Source organism: Paralichthys olivaceus, chromosome 22 (genome assembly GCF_024713975.1).
Source record: "Paralichthys olivaceus isolate ysfri-2021 chromosome 22, ASM2471397v2, whole genome shotgun sequence".
NCBI classification, from domain to species: Eukaryota; Metazoa; Chordata; class Actinopteri; order Pleuronectiformes; family Paralichthyidae; genus Paralichthys; species Paralichthys olivaceus.
In genome coordinates, this window is record NC_091114.1 from 6376861 (window position 1) to 6397788 (window position 20928).

The following is a 20928-nucleotide window of genomic DNA, read 5'->3' on the forward strand; positions in this document are numbered from 1 at the left end:
TGGATGCATAGATGAATGAAAGAATGGAGGGATGAATGAATGAATTGAGGGTTGGATGCATAGATGAATGAAAGAATGGAGGGATGAATGAATGAATTGAGGGTTGGATGCATAGATGAATGGGACTGGAGTATTTCTGACGGTGTTTCCCACAATTCGCTGCGCAACTGATTGTGACGATGCGACTCCAGCCTTCGTTCGCTAACCACGCTGCCTGTGTGAAAATGGCCGTCCTGCTACAATTCACCGGGCTCCAACTCGACTCTCCGTCGGTCGCGCTGTGCGCGAGCGCCGCTTCTTTCACCGTGGGAACCCGGGACAGCGGCGGACTCGAGATCCACTGTGGAGAGGCGGAGGTGAGGGTCACCGTGCAGCGGAGGCTCCTCGAGGAGAGACGGGTCCCGTTCAGACGCGAGCACCTTCGACTCGGGCCGAAGGCGACGCGGGGACAGGAGGCGTCGTGTGGACCGCGGGGACTCATGTCCGGCGACGCAGCGGTCATCTCCGCGGGGCTGCAGGACTGTGGGGCCCAGTCCAGAGTAAGAGGAAGCCGCAGAGCCAAAGTCTGAGCACTCTGCAAAAACACAGTGTGCTTATAAAGCACGTTTCCTTCACCGGATTCAAGGCGCTGCACTGCCACATGAAATACAACAACAGATACCACATTCAAAGACCGTTTCAAATCTGAGAGCACAGTTTACAAGAACTTTCAAACTAAATAAAAGAGAAGTACAAAAGAGATTTTAAAACAAAAAGAGTCAACGAAATAAAAAGGATAAATTGATACAAACATTTTTAAATCATTTGAAACAGAGAAATAATTCAAGTAAAATGGAAGTGAGAAAATATTGAAATTGAATAAAATGTAATATGACATGGCATGACTTTGCAAAATGGCTTCATTAAAGGGGTAGTTCACCGAAAAATAAAAATTCACTCACCACTATGCCTATGGAGGGGTGGGAGAAGTGTTTGTGTCCACAAAACACTTGAGGAGTCTCAGGGGTAAACAAGCTCTGACATTTGAATTAAAAACTCAACGTGTCATTTCCACCATGTTCCAGCCTCAGATATTCTTCTCTAGAGCTGCGTTCACGCGTGGTTTACAGTGGACATCTAGGCTGAAAACATGGTGGGAATTACAACTCAAATTGTAATATTCCATGCATTCATTTAGTTATTGCTTATTTTGAGTATGACATTATTTAGGTAAAGGTAATTAGACAATGCTAGTGGCAATGTCTTTGCTACTTTCCAGGTTCATGGTGAGTGGCTTGTGTATTCCAACACGCTCTTTCTATTTCCTGCTGTGATTTCGACCTCTTCAGGCAGTGTAATAGTTAGAGCAGCAACGACCGTCGTACCTGTTGAGTGCCATTATAACAGGTGAGGTTGATGCAATATTGTTTATGTGCAGTGGAAACTTTTCTTAATTCAGACTCATGCTGTCCCATTTCATTGGCACACCTGTATTCTTATTCATTCAAAACCCACATTACCATCCACTTTTACCCCCGTTCTATGGTCGCTCTCCTTCACACTGGCTGTCAATCAAGGTCTTCGATATGTCACACACTAATAATTCTGAAGAGTTCCGAAGGTTTTTTGGGGTAAGGAATGTGTTGAGAAATGAAATATATAAAAATAATAATTTAAATTAAAAAATAATCATACAACATCTTGTATCAGGGCTCCAGACTAAATTGCTGCTTCTGCTCTGATCCTGAATCAACGTTGTCCCTGGTTTTACAGTGTTGGTCTGTTTCCAATGCACTCTGGAGCCCTGAAGCAATCATAATATTGTACATTTCTCTCAAAATCCCACAGTGTTTCTGGGCTTATTTCATGGCACACCAGTGTGCACACCATTTGAGAACTACTGGATCTGAGCAATGTTGGTTGTAATAAGCTGCCATCAGCACTTTAACTCTATAACCCATGCCTCGTTTTTTTGTCAGCGCAGAAAGCAGACAGTGAATGCAGATGCATTAACTCCAACCTGGCAACCCATGACATCCACTATCGGTGTATTTGGCCTTCTGCACTTCTCCCTACGTACCATGGCAGGTGAAAACTCACTCTCAATTTTGACTGTATCAGTGGAAGATTTCTCTGTCAACAGTATGTGTCAATATTTCTTTCTAAATAATATGAAATTGAAACAGAATTTTAAAACAAGTGATGTCCTCATACAGATGACTGCACCTCTCTACGTAATACCTCAGTGTACCAGCAGGGGGAAGCAGTGTTTTTGGAGGCCAGCGTGGAGGCGCCGCTGCACCCTCCACTTACTGTATATGTGGACTACTGTGTTGCTACACTGAAGCCTGACCCTCTCTCCTCGCCAAGCTACAAGTTTATCACCAAATATGGGTCAGTCGGACCTTCTGACTCAAACATTCTATGCATTTGTGGCTGGTTCAAAGTATTAAACTCAACACAGAATGGTACTCTGTAGAGTGCATAAAGGCCCAGCAGTCCCCTTAGGATATAATTTGTAACTTCATGAATTTTAAATTGGATCTGCACCAATTTCCTCAAATATCAGTCCCCTAAAACTTTTTTATTTTACGTCAAGATCCATGAATTACAATAAATTATTGTAAATATTGTGATATCTCGTAATGTTAAAGGAAGTGGGGAAAAAACTGGATCCTCACCCTGATCCAGATTTGCACCAAAATGTAATGGGTTCTCCCCTGACCCACCAAGGCAATCCCTCCTGTAGTTTTTGTGCAGTGCTGCTAAATAACAGATAAATACACAATTGCCGATGAGAACATAATCTTTTTGGCGGAGGTAACAAAAGTGTTTCATATTGCAAAGTGTTCAGCCCAAGAATTCAAATGTGACATTGAGTCTATTGAGTGGATCCTCAGCCAGGTTGGGTCATCTTTCAGTGTTTGGGACCGGGTTGGAAGCAAAGCTCTGTTGGAATCATCATGTCTAAATTAGATGTGTTTCTTCATCATTCCAGATGTCTTGTAGACAGTGTATTACCAGGGTCTTCATCTAAATTCCACCTGCGGGAGCAAGAAAACAGGTTGTGCTTCAGTGTCCAGGCCTTCCACTTCAAGCAGGATTCTGGGGAACAGGTAACAACACCTCATTGGGCAGTTGCTGTGTAATTACTTTCCGAATGACAATGGTTTAACTATTTTAGCACAAAGATACTATTTGTGGAATTCATCTCTCTTATTTTTGAATTCATCCTATAGCAAGTGTTTTTCATTTGCATTATAATAAATCGTGCACAAGTGTATTCATCACATTGCTGAAATCAATCCTGGATCAAATGCACTTTTATTCATTTGGCTTTGTTCTTCAAGATGTTCATCAGCTGCCACCTGAGGGCCACTCCGAAACAAAACTCCCAGAGCCACCTTAACAAAGCCTGCTACTTCCATAGGCCCTCATTCAGGTTAGGCTGCATCTAGCGGAGTTCAATGTTGAATCAGTTCGTCATTGGTCTGAACTAGTGCTGCACGATTGGACCAACTTGGACCAAACAAACACTTTAAAGGCTAATTATCACTGGAGTAGTCACAATAGACAGGCTTGAAAATACTCACTGGCCTCGCAACATAATTACGCTACATACAACCCGTAATGCATAATGTGAGCTCCATTGTTGTAGTGAACTTATTATTGTCTGTACTAATCCTGTCTTATATTGGAGTCACTGCAGTGTGCACTGTCTCCAGAGCAGTAGAGAACTGTCATCATGGTTTTTGTTCATTCGGTTTAGTCACCTGGCAAAAATACTTTGACCTCATACGTCTTATGATGAAATATACCTTAAATAATCAGTGAGCTGTGCATTTTCTTTGAGAACCAAGCACTGTTATTCAAAACACCATTTATTATATTGTCATTGCAATACCGTCCACAATAATCGCAATATGTCTTTTCATATCAAATTGTGCAGCACTAGTTTTATCTTAATGCGTATAAAGGCATCACAGTATTATTCGGATGTTCCTCTGTCACTCAGGTGGCGTGCCACAGAGGGGGACCATGCTCTGTGCGAATGCTGTGACTCTGAGGACTGCTTGAGACCCACTGGAGTGGGGAATACTGGCGACACTGTCCACAAGACTTCACCCCATAAAGGTTTTCCTATGAACTTTACAGGTTTTTTAGGTTACTTTTACCAGTTGTACTGAATGCAGATGGTAGCCATAGCAACCTTTATGGATGTGAAGCACATGCAGTTATATGGTCTCTAAACTAGTTGTGTGTGTGTGTATGTTTGACAGAAACAACGCATGAGGCGGACACAACAGTCGGACCTCTTCACACCCTGCCATCCTCCCATTGGACTGGTCATCTGTCAGTCAGTCACTGAAGAGCATTTTTCCAACTTGACTATTAGGTGGGTACAGGGACTGCTGAGAGCTGGGGAGTTGACCAATAAAGCATTTATCACATATTGTTTTTCTTGTTTCTAATCCCTCAGAGAAAATGCAAAGCTCAAAGGCATGAATAGCCTACTACTGCGTTGGCTCTACAGATTTATACTCCTTCTAAACACATTTAAAGCCCCTTCATGTGAGGATTTATTTTCTGATTACTCTGAACCCTTGGAGGCCGTTTACAGCAGTGATTTGCTTTAACAGTATATGTTGGATTATATGCAGAAGAAATGAAAAGGCAAACATTGGCACATGATGTGTTCATTATCTCGCTGTCAGCTAAAAGTTACAACCCAAATTTGTTTCTTTAAACCACATGTAACTTGTGTCTATATGTAGTAAAACAATTCCATGTGTATGCCAGCAGAGTGCGCTAGTGCTGCTCCTTTTTGACTGAGCAGAAGATGCCTATTTTGAGAAAGCTTTATTTAGCCCCAAGAGGAATAAACAAACCAATTTTTACTACCATGATTACATTTTTCTATAAAATACTAGAAACATTCCAAGCTGCCACGGTCTGGGTTTTTATTTAGTTGGCTCAGCGTGTCTGTGAGCTGACTTGATAGAAATCCTGTTTGTAAATATGTCTCTCATCAGACTGACAAGTAGTAGTTTCAGCCTGACTGAAGAATGAGTAGTATTTCTTTCAGCCATTAAAATTAATAGCCAAGAAAACAAACCCATGAGGAATTTCCACAAAAAGGCTGAAGCACCACAATGGACCTTAAAATATCTCAGAGGCAACAAGCGATCTAGAATAAACAGACATCAGGGTAAGAAATTGTAACTAAAGCTAACTTTCTACTCCTGTGAGAAAAAAACTATTGAATGTATCAGACTGATACGCAAATTTAGCAGGTTCACCTGAATGTCATTTTTCCATTATTGTGAATAAAAACACATGATTTACCACCGTAGCAAACCCACACAAAAGCCATGACTTGAATTATGAAAAGTAATTTAAAAAAAGAAAAGTTAAAGGAGATAATATTCCTGTTGTATGCTGTATGCTGTGATTGTGCTTTGGGAAACATTGAAGGATTCATGCTCAGACTGCCATCGCTTGTTTATTGAATCTGCTAAAATAAGTAATTCATCCATACAAGTTAACAACACCACAAATGAGTGAATGATCTTTTAGTTCCTTTAAAAGTGTAAATAGTTACCACAAGATAAAACTAAAAACAAAGAACCCCTTCATTCTGAGGGAGCAAATAAAAAGACTGCTCAATTTCAAGAGAAAAAATCTCAACAACATATACATGACATGACATATACACTTTATCTTTTCCTACATTGGATGTCAGAGGAACAGGAACAGATTTTTAAATTCTGATTTTATGGCATATTGTACCAAAAGAGTTTCTGCTCGATAAAGATGATACCACACACAGACTTAGTCATGTTTTAAAGAGAGACAATACAATACATGGACATATTTAACATCAGGATTGTCATAGAAACAAAAAATAGCATCTCACATTAAATTTGATAAAAGAAAAACCAACAATTTCTTTCTTGGATTATTTGCATGGATGTTTTTAGAGGCAACACATAAAATTAAGTTTAGATGTTACTTAATTTGGTACGTTTCTGAACATGTGCTCCTAGAATGTACGCAGACTGTCAAAGTATTTCAGTGTGCTCATCAACAGGGTTAAAGCAGATTACTTTGTTAAAAACATATTTTTTTAAAACCTCAGATAAAGGTCAACATGAATTGATCAAAAATATCCATGACAAGATAATGAATCAGTGTAATGAGGAGAACGTGCACTTCTCTACCCAGATCGCTTGTTGTCTCTCATTTCATGTTAAATGTCTCTGTGAGACTCTTTTCTGCCTGCGGACGTTTGATATCTTTCCACGTTGAAGGAATATCAGCAGGCTTTGCACCATGTTCGTCTGCAAACTCATCGTTGAACTTTGCCATTACATATTTCCAGTAGTCTGATGCCTGATAGCTTCCATCTGGAGGAATTTTCCAGTCTTTGAAAATTTCTCTGTAATTTTTGTAAGGGTGCAATTTACCTTTTGTAGCATCACAGCGAAAAAGGATGTCACTCACCACAGATGACGAGCAAATGTCAGTGACTAGTTTTTTGGTGTCTTCCCACCTGTATCCATTCAGACCCTGTGGCCTATGCAGTTGAGCCGTATGCTCAGAATGGTCACCACCTCCTGACACACAGGCCACTGCACAGAAAGGACACTGTTTACCACATCCAATCACACTTGTGAAGAGCTCATTCTGGGGCTTGGCATCAAGGTGTTTAAGTATCTTCTCGATGTCTCTTTCTTTAAACTCTTTCCTCAGAGCTTGTTCCATTTCATCCACAAACTGTGTGAACCAGTCAGCAAACTGTTCCTGGTTTGCTTTGTTCAGGATCATGAAAGCACCAAGTGCATCCTGGGAAATGACCAGTTTCTCACCAAGTTCCTGACAGAAGTTGTTAATGAATGTTTTCAAGTCAGCACTTGTTTTCTTTTTGGCCTGGTAGATTGCATCCTTTATGCTGCTGCTACTTGAGTCAAGATGCTGTTCCACTAGCTCAAACAGCTTAGAACCATTTGAGAAGTGTTTCACTATTTGTTCGTGTATCCATTCCTTTACATAGCTCTCATATGAGCGGATATACCTTACATACTCCCTAAAGCTATCCTTTGAGAGCAAATCCAGTAAAATTTCATACTGGGAGTAGACTCTTGCATTGAACTGCGATTGTTTCTTCATTTCACCAATGATATGAGGACCCAGTTTACTGTAGACAAAGTTCTCAACTGCCGGCTTCAAACATTGTTTGGTGAATTCTTCTGCCTTCTTCTGGGACTGGTCTCGTTGATGGAACACATCTTTAAAACCATCACAAAACTTTTTTTTGTTTTTGTTCAGGCATACATAAGGGTCATTCTCGCGTAGGAAATCATCGTGCATGATCTGGAAGTGTCTGGCTGCAATGCCACAGATGTGCTGTTTTAGAGAAACTTCAAATTCAATGCCTATGGTTATATCCTGATTCTTTTGCAGCCTCTCATCAATTATGCGAAGGATCTCCTGGATGTAAGCATCAGAGTAGTTTTTAGTTGTTTTTGTATCTGCTTCAGGTTTTTCTGTTTTGACTTTTTCCATCACATACTGAGTGCATTCAGCTATGATGTTGTCAGCGGTATTCTGCACCCTGATTGTGGGATCTTGAAAGGGTAAGTAATCGCTCATCGTCTTTTTAACTCTTTCCATCTTTCCTTTGGCTTCATATTTGAAAGGCGTTCTGCCACAATCTTGCAGTCTTCTTTGACTCAGCAATTCACAAGCATGACTCCCTTTGGATGAGAGATTTAGTCTTAGGTAGTGGGAGACACTGGTGAAGACATTTGTTGGCTCTTGTTTGGAAAAAGACAGTTTCTGTACTGTTTCATTCCACATCTTATCAAATTCTTGGTTCAGTTTTTCATCTCTCATCTGGACTTTTGTCTGTCGACATTTATCGATCAGTGCACACACTGCTTTTTCAATTTCTTTTGCGTGATTTTCCTTGATTTTCTGAACTTCTGTCCGTCCCTGTTTGATTTCAGCCGCTGCTGTGAGTTGGCTATACACAGAGTTCTGCATGTCTTTTCGAAGAGTCTTTGCACTGTTTGCGAATTCCTCTTTGTATCCTTCTACCAGATGGACATTGCCGTCTTTTTGCTTGAAATAGTTTTTCAGTTTTTCAAGGAGCTCTTTCTCCAATTCCATCAGCTTTGTGGAGACTTCACTTTTCAAACTCAAGATGAGTTCTTTTAAGCCAACTCTTTGAAATTTGGAAGCAGCTGTTCCTAAATTTGAAATGGTTGTTTCAGCATATGTAATCCACTTGTATATGGATTCTTTGAAGTCCCATTCCCAGTTGTTGAATTCTGTGCATAGCCTCATGTATGCATCAGCCACGAGACTGTTTCTGAAGCTGAAGATGAAGTTTTCATGCTTGACTGCTTTCCACAGGCTTGACATCCACTCTTTAAACTTCAAGATGTCATTAGCAGAGGACTCACACTTTCCTAGTATTTGGGTGATGTTTTTCTTGAGCTGATATACAGCTTCGCTGTACCCTGCATTGACTGGTGCCATTGGTGGGTTTCCATTCCAGAGTCCAGGAATGTACCAGTTCCCAGTTTCTGGATTGTACTCCATGACATCAGTGAAGCACTTGTTCTTTTCTTTCTTCTCCATTTTGGCCGCTGCCTGCGTCATCTCGTTTAACTGTTCCAAGAGCAGTTTCCTCTCTCGTAGGGTGTTCTCATTGGCTGCAACATCTGACACATTCTGGTGAACAAACTGACATTTAGGCTTTTTGCCCACCTCTTTCATCCTGAGAAACGCATGCACAACTATTTGGAGGATGTCCTTCATTTGTGTTGAATTCTCCATTGCAATATTGATAATGGTGATATCACTCAGCCCCACAACAAGTGTTGCCAACTCATTGTCATGCTCATGGCTATCATCCAGTTGTGCAAGCTCTGGTGACTTTAAGCCCTCAGTGTCAATGATAACCATGAAGTCACAGTTGAGGACTTCTCTGACATCTTCACTGATTCTGATGAGCAACATAAAAGCACCTCGGGTGCATCGACCACTGCTGACTGCAAACTGCACTCCAAACATAGTGTTAAGAAGAGTGGACTTTCCTGTGCTCTGAACTCCAAGAACCGTGACCACTAGTATCTTGTTCTTTGGAGACACCAGTTCATTGAGCTGAGAGAGAACATCACTCACCCATGTGAGAGGTATGTTGGATGCATCTCCATCTACAAGCTCAAGGGGAAATCCATCAAGCAACAATCCTGCACAGATTTTGGGCAGATGCTGTAGTTGTTTACGCGACAGATCGTGCTCTGGAAGGGAAAGTGAAGCTTCATAAATCTGACCCATTTCACGGAAGAAGTGTTCAGTTCCCAGTGAGCTGTTGGAGAGCTCTTTATCAATGACTTTGATGGCCTCTTTGTTCTCAGCATCTTTGCAGTTTTCTTTGTACTCCTTCCTGAGGCCAGACAGTTTTTCTCGAGACAGGTTATCAAGGTTCATTCGCATCCATTTCAGGAAATAACGTCTCTCAATGCCTGGACTTGATATCGCATTGATGAAGCATGTCATGGCATCTGATATGTTTTTAGAGCTCTGTTTCTCCCGAAGTTCTTCTTTCTTTTTCTGAAGCCCTCCTTTGTATATTTCTATGTCTTCAGATCCCTGATTTTTAAGCCGAAATTCTTCCTTCTCTAAAATTGTCAATTCCTTCCATATTTCGCCATGCAAGGGAAGCTGATTGGTTTTGTATTCAAGGGTGTTCTGAATTTTTGATGTTATGGCATCTGCATTTTCCTTGGCAGTCTGAAACTCTGGACAGTCTTCATCAACCAAGATTCCCAATTCATGGGCAATGTCAGCCATCTTCTCAATGCACATCTTCTTCTTTGTGTTCTCAATAACACTGTTGACCATTGTCCGCAGATCGTTGACAAAGTCTGCATAATTTTTCTGCTTGGTCTTTGTAATGATGTTTTTAGTCAAGCCCAGCTTTGTTGCTACTGTTTTTAGAGCATCCATCCTAAAGCATTTGCTTTGTTGGTTACCGACCAAAAACATCTTCGCCTTGTGGTGGAGGTTGGTTAGCAGCTTGCACTCAGGGTCCAAATTGTCAAAGAACACAAACACTGCTGCAGATGTCTGACACAAGAAAGAAAACTGAGTTTCAAATGAAGCAATGTCCCCACGAAGGTTAGCTACAGCTACTGGCTCACTGAATATATCAATGGTTTTTTTGCCACAAGGAAGGTACCAAGTAATTTCAGTCAGTCCATTGGATATTCTTCTTGGGGTGTTACCACACTTCATATCATGGTGAGTAAAATAGTCATGGTACTCTTCAGAATTGCTCAAAAGCTTATTGAGAATCTCTGACTTGGACATGGAACATTCCCCCAGTCTCACAAAAGATATCATTGGAAGTTCAGAGAGAACAATTCTTTCTTCAGTAAAGCCTTTGGATTGTAAAAGTGACTGAGGTCTGTAGGTTTTAACAATGTCTCTCATGGCCCAAAGCATGAGTTTGCACTGCTTTGTGTCACAATCTGGAAGCAGGAGAGGCACAGAAAACTGACACATGGACATTTTGAGGGCCATTTCCTGTTGCACAAAAGCATCAGAACACAGGAAGAGAGCAGTGATTACGTCAAGGGGGTTTACCATTTCACCTGAGTCTGGAATGTCACTCTGATTGTCAAAGTCAAATTCAGTCATTTCTGTTGCTCCTTCATTGGATGATTCACATTCTGATTGTATAGTTCTCGCTGTCACATTAACCATCATTAGTTTCTTGAAGAAGTACCATGGAAGATCTGAGTTGCACTTGACAGTTTCATCAGTGATTGCCTTCAGGTCAATCTGAAGTATTTCACTCAGTGATAGCTTCTTTGTGTAGTGCTGCTCCAAGCCCAGATCCTCCAACAAGCTCTGCAGTTGTCTCTCTGTGGGCATGAAAGCAGTTATTATTCAACCAATAATTAAAATGGCAATGGTATTCGGGTCATTCCTATAACTAGAGTTCTCTCAGAGAGCACATACCTCCGCCAAGGCTAATGCTCTTTCTTGTCGTGTTAAAGAGAGTGAAAATCTGGCTTGTGCATTTGGGAGGTTTGTATGATATGTGTTAAATAATTCATTATGTATATATGTCAAAAAAGGACAAAAAACTTGAAACCACTCTTGAAAAATGTTTTCCACCCCTTTGCTGGAGCACCTTTTAAAGGTACAGTGTGTAGAATTTTGTGATATCTACTGTTGAAGTTGCATGTTGCAGCTGAACACCCCTCACCTCACCCTCCTCATCCAAACATGAAAAAGAACCTGTGGTAGCCTTTTATTGTCATAAAAACTCAAAAGGTGTTTAGTTTGACCAGTCTCGACTTATGTAAAAAAAACATGGTGTCTTCGATGTAAATAGGAAGTATTTGAATATAAAGGGCCTTTTCTGGGGTAAAGAAAACTACAATTCATATAATTTAGATGAAACGAACTAGTTAAAACATCATCAAGACCCCTACCACCCAAACCATAAACTGTTCTGTCTGCTGCCATCTGGCCACCGGTACCTCAGCATCCGGGCCCGCACCTCCAGGCTCAGGGACAGTTTCCTCCCCCATTTTTATGTCTTTCTTGCCAAGATTGGAACAAGTAGATCAATACCAAACACATTTCTGTACACTTGATTGGCTGCAATTGACCTTGAGGGCAGTTGGAGTTTATATAGCTAAAAGAATAATCTAGACCTAAAAGAATAATCTAGACCTAAAAGAATAATTTACACCTTCCTCGAGACAAAAAGGTCCACATACAATTTGAAATTGAAATTAAAAAAATGAAAAAAAATTCTAACATCCTTCACTTCTCCTACTGGGATTTTGCCCATTTCATGCAAACATTCTGCATTTCTGCATCTGATTGGCTGATCAAGGATTTGTGACACATTGCAAAAGAAGTCAAATAGCCATCTAAAGGAGAAAAGGAAGGGTCATCCTGATTGACAGCTAAATGTACATCTAAAGTAGAAGCGTCTAATAATTAATAATAGTAAATCATTTTATTACACAAAAAGCAGGCTCTGGTGAAGCCAAAATGGCGAAGCTCGTGTCACTAAAACGAACAGAAAGGTCACATCAGGCAAACTGACAGAGTTGTAAGGGTTCTTTTCTTTTCTCCATGAATGTTTTTCCTTTTGGGGCTACACATTCTGTGCAACCTTGCAAGCGCCCCCCCACCACAACCAGGAAATTGTGAGAGTGGACAATCCCCCTATATTAGAAATTCTCTCGTGCAGGTGTAATGGCAACTTTTTACCGAATACTCTGCATGCCACAACGTTGCGTTGATTGATTTGGTTGAATGCACTTATCGCTTAAGGTATAATCATCACAACAAGCTTTAACTTGATGATGTCACAAAAAAAATAAAAAATTCTTACTGCTAACCCACAATATTTTTCATCAGGCAAAAATAACCAACCACCTCTGTGGTTAATATAATTGCTTCCTTGTTTTTATTTTTCATTTTACTTACTTGTGTGGACAGACTTGTTACTGCTTTAATAATAATAATAACTGTATTTGTATAGCACTTATCTGAACAAAGTTACAAAGTGCTTCACAAAAAAATGAAAATCCATGGCCAGAAGAAGAATAAATAATAATAAATAATAAATAATAATATATAATAATATATATTATAATTATAATATTATAATATGACAGGGAGGAGTGGCTTGATGCAAATATTAACAACTGCTTTAAACTACTTACAAACTGCACAGTAAATGATGCCTTTCAATCAGAACAATAGAGTGCATGAGGACTGACCTTTGTGGCAGTTTCTATTGCTGCCAAGGTTATGATCAACAGGCGGATCTCCATCGCCGATTCCCTTGATAAATGAAAAAAACACATTTGCAAATGTGACAAATCAACTCATTATCCCATGCACATGAGCTTATAGTGACATATTTCCATTATATTTGTTTTTATCAACACAAAACATATAGATTAGCTGTTTACCTCCATTGTGGCTGTACTCCCAATCCTCTCACTTGTGCTTCTCACTGTAAAATAAATGTAAGACAATTCTGTGAGGCTTCAGTCCCCATTTGCAGTAAATATCCCAGCCTACAGCCGACTTGGCTGCAGTAGTGCCGAATCGGGTGTGTGCAGATCACATCAATAATCTACATCAACTAGTCTTTAAAATGTGTTTGTACCCATCTCACATCACATAAATGATTCTTGAAAAAAGAAATAAAACATTACAAATTTGTATTAATTCCGAACAAAGCTGTGTTATTTGTGTCATTATGCAGGTCCTCCCATCAGGCACATACGTAAAAAAAGACAATATAAAACAAATAAAACAATATAACTACCAAACTCTGTAATAAGCAACCTACCTTTTAAAGGAATTTACCAATGGCACGATTGCATTCTTTGTCCAGGATGTTCTTTTGCAGTTACACCCGAGTTGCAGGTTATGTATTTCTGCCGATGAAAACACCACTCCCAACCACACAAGCCAATGCAGTACTGCTCTGCAGACAAGCTTTTTATAGTCCTCAGTGAGGGACTTTCACTTTCATTTTGACATGGTCACATGGTTTCCCAGAAAGAGACCGTTTATAGTAACTTGAAATCCAACTCTTCAGAGACTTTGATTGAAGACTTTGATTGTGAGTGCATGTGAAAGCTAGAAAATGTAAAACAGTCCCTCTCAGGTAGTACATGGGGCGTTGTTCAGGATATACAGTGAATGATTTACAGATGATATATGATAAGGTCAAAGAATAGACTTTAGTAGCTGTCACTGCCATGCAACAACAGCCAAACCAGCTCACTAGACCCTGGGTATTGTGTCAGCGAAAGCATTTATCATAAGTGGTGGGGTCTTCCAAACTACCACAGTGCAGCTTTATTTGTGCAGTGCAGTGCAGTTCATATGTAACTGAGAGGATGCCATGGGGAGAACCCAGTTAAATGTGTTCTGGAGAATTTGCAGAATACATTTGCTTTCCAGGATGGGAAGTCGTAAAATATAAATAATTGTGTGATGGGTATTCATTCACTACAATAAAAAATACATCTATAATGTGGACATTGCAGTTGATGGAGGAGGTCAGCAGTGGTGTTCATTCTTTATTTCACTTAGATTTACCCGTCTAGAAGGTTTCTTTTGTTGTTCATGATTCATACATTCATCAACCTGTTGCTGTAGATAGAATGAATGGAGGGATGAATGGATTAATGAATCGATGGATGAATTGACGAATGAATGGAGGGATGGATGGATGCATAGATGAATGAATGAAGGGAGGGGGAATGGATGGATTGATGGATGGATGAATCCATGGAGGGAGGGGGAGGGATGGATGAATGAATGAATGAATGAGGGTTAGGATGCATAGATGATTGGAGGGGTGAATGAATGAATGGGGGGTTTGATGCATAGATGAATGAATTAATGGAGGGATGAATGAATGAATGGGGGGGTTGGATGCATAGATGAATGAATGAATGAATGAATGAATGGAGGGATGAATAAATGAATGAGGGTTGGATGCATAGATGAATGAATGAATGAATGAATGAATGAATGGAGGGATGAATAAATGAATTGAGGGTTGGATGCATAGATGAATGAAAGAATGGAGGGATGAATGAATGAATTGAGGGTTGGATGCATAGATGAATGAAAGAATGGAGGGATGAATAAATGAATGAGGGTTGGATGCATAGATGAATGAATGAATGAATGAATGGAGGGATGAATAAATGAATTGAGGGTTGGATGCATAGATGAATGAAAGAATGGAGGGATGAATGAATGAATGGGGGGCTGGATGCATAGATGAATGGGACTGGAGTATTTCTGACGGTGTTTCCCACAATTCGCTGCGCAACTGATTGTGACGATGCGACTCCAGCCTTCGTTCGCTAACCACGCTGCCTGTGTGAAAATGGCCGTCCTGCTACAATTCACCGGGCTCCAACTCGACTCTCCGTCGGTCGCGCCGTGCGCGAGCGCCGCTTCTTTCACCGTGGGAACCCGGGACAGCGGCGGACTCGAGATCCACTGTGGAGAGGCGGAGGTGAGGGTCACCGTGCAGCGGAGGCTCCTCGAGGAGAGACGGGTCCCGTTCAGACGCGAGCACCTTCGACTCGGGGCGAAGGCGACGCGGGGACAGGAGGCGTCGTGTGGACCGCGGGGACTCATGTCCGGCGACGCAGCGGTCATCTCCGCGGGGCTGCAGGACTGTGGGGCCCAGTCCAGAGTAAGAGGAAGCCGCAGAGCCAAAGTCTGAGCACTCTGCAAAAACACAGTGTGCTTATAAAGCACGTTTCCTTCACCGGATTCAAGGCGCTGCACTGCCACATGAAATACAACAACAGATACCACATTCAAAGACCGTTTCAAATCTGAGAGCACAGTTTACAAGAACTTTCAAACTAAATAAAAGAGAAGTACAAAAGAGATTTAAAAAAAAAGAGGTCAACGAAATAAAAAGGATAAATTGATACAAACATTTTTAAATCATTTGAAACAGAGAAATAATTCAAGTAAAATGGAAGTGAGAAAATATTGAAATTGAATAAAATGTAATATGACATGGCATGACTTTGCAAAATGGCTTCATTAAAGGGGTAGTTCACCGAAAAATGAAAATTCACTCACCACTATGCCTATGGAGGGGTGGGAGAAGTGTTTGTGTCCACAAAACACTTGAGGAGTCTCAGGGGTAAACAAGCTCTGACATTTGAATTAAAAACTCAACGTGTCATTTCCACCATGTTCCAGCCTCAGATATTCTTCTCTAGAGCTGCGTTCACGCGTGGTTTACAGTGGACATCTAGGCTGAAAACATGGTGGGAATTACAACTCAAATTGTAATATTCCATGCATTCATTTAGTTATTGCTTATTTTGAGTATGACATTATTTGGGTAAAGGTAATTAGACAATGCTAATGGCAATGTCTTTGCTACTTTCCAGGTTCATGGTGAGTGGCTTGTGTATTCCAACATGCTCTTTCTATTTCCTGCTGTGATTTCGACCTCTTCAGGCAGTGTAATAGTTAGAGCAGCAACGACCGTCGTACCTGTTGAGTGCCATTATAACAGGTGAGGTTGATGCAATATTGTTTATGTACAGTGAAAACTTTTCTTAATTCAAACTCATGCTGTCCCATTTCATTGGCACACCTGTATTCTTATTCATTCAAAACCCACATTACCATCCACTTTTACCCCCGTTCTATGGTCGCTCTCCTTCACACTGGCTGTCAATCAAGGTCTTCGATATGTCACACACTAATAATTCTGAAGAGTTCCGAAGGTTTTTTGGGGTAAGGAATGTGTTGAGAAATGAAATATATAAAAATAATAATTTAAATTAAAAAATAATCATACAACATCTTGTATCAGGGCTCCAGACTAAATTGCTGCTTCTGCTCTGATCCTGAATCAACATTGTCCCTGGTTTTACAGTGTTGGTCTGTTTCCAATGCACTCTGGAGCCCTGAAGCAATTATAATATTGTACATTTCTCTCAAAATCCCACAGTGTTTCTGGGCTTATTTCATGGCACACCAGTGTGCACACCATTTGAGAACTACTGGATCTGAGCAATGTTGGTTGTAATAAGCTGCCATCAGCACTTTAACTCTATAACCCGTGCCTCGTTTTTTTGTCAGCGCAGAAAGCAGACAGTGAATGCAGATGCATTAACTCCAACCTGGCAACCCATGACATCCACTATCGGTGTATTTGGCCTTCTGCACTTCTCCCTACGTACCATGGCAGGTGAAAACTCACTCTCAATTTTGACTGTATCAGTGGAAGATTTCTCTGTCAACAGTATGTGTCAATATTTCTTTCTAAATAATATGAGATTGAAACAGAATTTTAAAACAAGTGATGTCCTCATACAGATGACTGCACCTCTCTACGTAATACCTCAGTGTACCAGCAGGGGGAAGCAGTGTTTTTGGAGGCCAGCGTGGAGGCGCCGCTGCACCCTCCACTCACTGTATATGTGGACTACTGTGTTGCTACACTGAAGCCCGACCCTCTCTCCTCACCAAGCTACAAGTTTATCACCAAATATGGGTCAGTCGGACCTTCTGACTCAAACATTCTATGCATTTGTGGCTGGTTCAAAGTATTAAACTCAACACAGAATGGTACTCTGTAGAGTGCATAAAGGCCCAGCAGTCCCCTTAGGATATAATTTGTAACTTCATGAATTTTAAATTGGATCTGCACCAATTTGCTCAAATATCAGTCCCCTAAAACTTTTTATTTTACCTCAAGATCCATGAATTACAATAAATTATTGTAAATATTGTGATATCTCGTAATGTTAAAGGAAGTGGGGAAAAAACTGGATCCTCACCCTGATCCAGATTTGCACCAAAATGTAATGGGTTCTCCCCTGACCCACCAAGGCAATCCCTCCTGTAGTTTTTGTGCAGTGCTGCTAAATAACAGATAAATACACAATTGCCGATGAGAACATAATCTTTTTGGCGGAGGTAACAAAAGTGTTTCATATTGCAAAGTGTTCAGCCCAAGAATTAAAATGTGACATTGAGTCTATTGAGTGGATCCTCAGCCAGGTTGGGTCATCTTTCAGTGTTTGGGACCGGGTTGGAAGCAAAGCTCTGTTGGAATCATCATGTCTAAATTAGATGTGTTTCTTCATCATTCCAGATGTCTTGTAGACAGTGTATTACCAGGGTCTTCATCTAAATTCCACCTGCGGGAGCAAGAAAACAGGTTGTGCTTCAGTGTCCAGGCCTTCCACTTCAAGCAGGATTCTGGGGAACAGGTAACAACACCTCATTGGGCAGTTGCTGTGTAATTACTTTCCGAATGACAATGGTTTAACTATATTAGCACAAAGATACTATTTGTGGAATTCATCTCTCTTATTTTTGAATTCATCCTATAGCAAGTGTTTTTCATTTGCATTATAATAAATCGTGCACAAGTGTATTCATCACATTGCTGAAATCAATCCTGGATCAAATGCACTTTTATTCATTTGGCTTTGTTCTTCAAGATGTTCATCAGCTGCCACCTGAGGGCCACTCCGAAACAAAACTCCCAGAGCCACCTTAACAAAGCCTGCTACTTCCATAGGCCCTCATTCAGGTTAGGCTGCATCTAGCAGCGTTCAATGTTGAATCAGTTCGTCATTGGTCTGAACTAGTGCTGCACGATTGGACCAAATTGGACCAAACAAACACTTTAAAGGCTAATTATCACTGGAGTAGTCACAATAGACAGGCTTGAAAATACTCACTGGCCTCGCAACATAATTACGCTACATACAACCCGTAATGCATAATGTGAGCTCCATTGTTGTAGTGAACTTATTATTGTCTGTACAAATCCTGTCTTATATTGGAGTCACTGCAGTGTGCACTGTCTCCAGAGCAGTAGAGAACTGTCATCATGGTTTTTTGTTCATTCGGTTTAGTCACCTGGCAAAAATACTTTGACCTCATACGTCTTATGATGAAATATACCTTAAATAATCAGTGAGCTGTGCATTTTCTTTGAGAACCAAGCACTGTTATTCAAAACACCATTTATTATATTGTCATTGCAATACCATCCACAATAATCGCAATATGTCTTTTCATATCAAATTGTGCAGCACTAGTTTTATCTTAATGCGTATAAAGGCATCACAGTATTATTCGGATGCTCCTCTGTCACTCAGGTGGCGTGCCACAGAGGGGGACCATACTCTGTGCGAATGCTGTGACTCTGAGGACTGCTTGAGACCCACTGGAGTGGGGAATACTGGCTACACTGTCCACAAGACTTCACCCCATAAAGGTTTTCCTATGAACTTTACAGGTTTTTTAGGTTACTTTTACCAGTTGTACTGAATGCAGATGGTAGCCATAGCAACCTTTATGGATGTGAAGCACATGCAGTTATATGGTCTCTAAACTAGTTGTGTGTGTGTATGTTTGACAGAAACAACGCATGAGGCGGACACAACAGTCGGACCTCTTCACACCCTGCCATCCTCCCATTGGACTGGTCATCTGTCAGTCAGTCACTGAAGAGCATTTTTCCAACTTGACTATTAGGTGGGTACAGGGACTGCTGAGAGCTGGGGAGTTGACCAATAAAGCATTTATCACATATTGTTTTTCTTGTTTCTAATCCCTCAGAGAAAATGCAAAGCTCAAAGGCATGAATAGCCTACTACTGCGTTGGCTCTACAGATTTATACTCCTTCTAAACACATTTAAAGCCCCTTCATGTGAGGATTTATTTTCTGATTACTCTGAACCCTTGGAGGCCGTTTACAGCAGTGATTTGCTTTAACAGAATATGTTGGATTATATGCAGAAGAAATGAAAAGGCAAGCATTGGCAAATGATGTGTTCATTATCTCGCTGTCAGCTAAAAGTTACAACCCAAATTTGTTTCTTTAAACCACATGTAACTTGTGTCTACATGTAGTAAAACAATTCCATGTGTATGCCAGCAGAGTGCGCTAGTGCTGCTCCTTTTTGACTGAGCAGAAGATGCCTATTTTGAGAAAGCTTTATTTAGCCCCAAGAGGAATAAACAAACCAATTTTTACTACCATGATTACATTTTTCTATAAAATACTAGAAACATTCCAAGCTGCCACGGTCTGGGTTTTTATTTAGTTGGCTCAGCGTGTCTGTGAGCTGACTTGATAGAAATCCTGTTTGTAAATATGTCTCTCATCAGACTGACAAGTAGTAGTTTCAGCCTGACTGAAGAATGAGTAGTATTTCTTTCAGCCATTAAAATTAATAGCCAAGAAAACAAACCCATGAGGAATTTCCACAAAAAGGCTGAAGCACCACAATGGAACTTAAAATATCTCAGAGGCAACAAGCGATCTAGAATAAACAGACATCAGGGTAAGAATGGGACAGCTCCGCAGCCATGTACTCGATGTACTCTGCTTCCACTGTTTCTCTGTCAGTAGAAACCCTTATCTAGTCCCGTGAGAGGAAATGTGACAGACCAAATGGGAAACCTGGTGGATTTTAATGGCGCAGTGTCTTATTCCATGACATCAGGACAACAGTTATTCTTGATCTTTGTCTCTGAGAACAATCCACTGTATTGATGTAATTAGCAATTGTATTTTGTGGGGGATCTTACTGGTTTTGGAAAAGGCTGACCTTTCACTCATCACTTGTTAGTCAGAATTGTTGTGAATGGAAGAGTTGAAGCTGAGCAGTCTACATTTATAATGTTTGGCTTTGTGGTTTTACCTGTCAGGAGAATTCATATCTATGCAATGGAGAGAGGTTCGGACGCTTCTGTTTAAATACTATTGTAAAGTTGGAGTTACTCCAAGTATTTACGTGTAAATGTGAACCTTCTCAACACTTTTGCTCTGGTAATCTTTTCCATCAATTGTGTGCTGCATCTGTTGTGAGCTCACACACATGCAAGGGTTTTTTTTTGGTAAACCAACTTTAGTTTCATACAGATTATGAGGTAGTATAGTATTTTGGCAGCCTTGCATGAGTTATTAATAAATAGCTTCTTAAATTTAAGACATCGAGCATGCTTGACTTTTCCCTAACCTCCATTGTATTAGTGCGGTTGATGTTTTCCCGTGCTGTTGCATCAAATGTTCTTATGTATTACACTGGAGTGTGTGATGCATGGCCCATCAGATAATGTTTTATTTATCTTTTCAACATAGACATTAATTAAAACCAAAGTCTTTTGGTTTTAATTTTGTTGAGGTTCGTTTTTAAAATATTTATCTTTAACTGATTCCAGCTGGCAATCTTTACTATCTCCACCCTTCCACTGCCAATAGGATGTGATCGGGATATTGATTTTTTTTGTCAGTTAACATATCTGGTGCATGGCAAAATGTTTATATAGAATAAATCTCTGCAACACTGAAAACCCATTTTCCC

At 40.5% G+C, this 20928-nt stretch overlaps 3 protein-coding genes across 7 annotated transcripts; 2 read left to right on the forward strand and 1 right to left on the reverse strand.

The window, feature by feature from the left end:
* Positions 1–179: 179 nt before the first annotated feature.
* LOC109646896 (zona pellucida sperm-binding protein 3-like) lies at positions 180–9789 on the forward strand. 4 transcript variants are annotated; one of them, XM_069518477.1, is made up of 9 exons: positions 180–539; positions 1259–1386; positions 1964–2067; positions 2196–2373; positions 2978–3095; positions 3330–3421; positions 3995–4113; positions 4260–4375; positions 4460–9789. In XM_069518477.1, the coding sequence occupies exons 1-8, from the start codon at positions 180–182 to the stop codon at positions 4346–4348; spliced, it is 1188 nt and encodes a 395-aa protein (XP_069374578.1). In that variant the 3' UTR covers positions 4349–4375; positions 4460–9789. The 4 variants fall into 4 exon arrangements, with proteins under 4 accessions (XP_069374578.1, XP_069374577.1, XP_069374579.1 ...); XM_069518476.1 differs by lacking the exon at positions 4460–9789 and having other exon boundaries at positions 4260–4430; XM_069518478.1 differs by lacking the exons at positions 1259–1386; positions 4460–9789 and having other exon boundaries at positions 1959–2067; positions 4260–4430.
* Positions 5464–13522, reverse strand: LOC109646225 (up-regulator of cell proliferation). Its single transcript, XM_069518467.1, has 4 exons — positions 13385–13522; positions 12999–13042; positions 12804–12867; positions 5464–10919 (listed from the first exon to the last, which is right to left on the reverse strand). Exons 2-4 carry the CDS (start codon positions 13002–13004, stop codon positions 6220–6222), a joined length of 4770 nt encoding a protein of 1589 aa, XP_069374568.1. The 5' UTR covers positions 13005–13042; positions 13385–13522; the 3' UTR covers positions 5464–6219.
* Positions 13523–14899: 1377 nt separating this feature from the next.
* On the forward strand, positions 14900–19147 carry LOC109639679 (zona pellucida sperm-binding protein 3-like). 2 transcript variants are annotated; one of them, XM_069518480.1, is made up of 8 exons: positions 14900–15259; positions 15978–16105; positions 16683–16786; positions 16915–17092; positions 17696–17813; positions 18048–18139; positions 18714–18832; positions 18977–19147. In XM_069518480.1, the coding sequence occupies exons 1-8, from the start codon at positions 14900–14902 to the stop codon at positions 19063–19065; spliced, it is 1188 nt and encodes a 395-aa protein (XP_069374581.1). In that variant the 3' UTR covers positions 19066–19147. The 2 variants fall into 2 exon arrangements, 1 of the variants encoding a protein (XP_069374581.1); XR_011239836.1 differs by lacking the exon at positions 18048–18139.
* The last annotated feature ends 1781 nt before the right edge of the window (positions 19148–20928 follow it).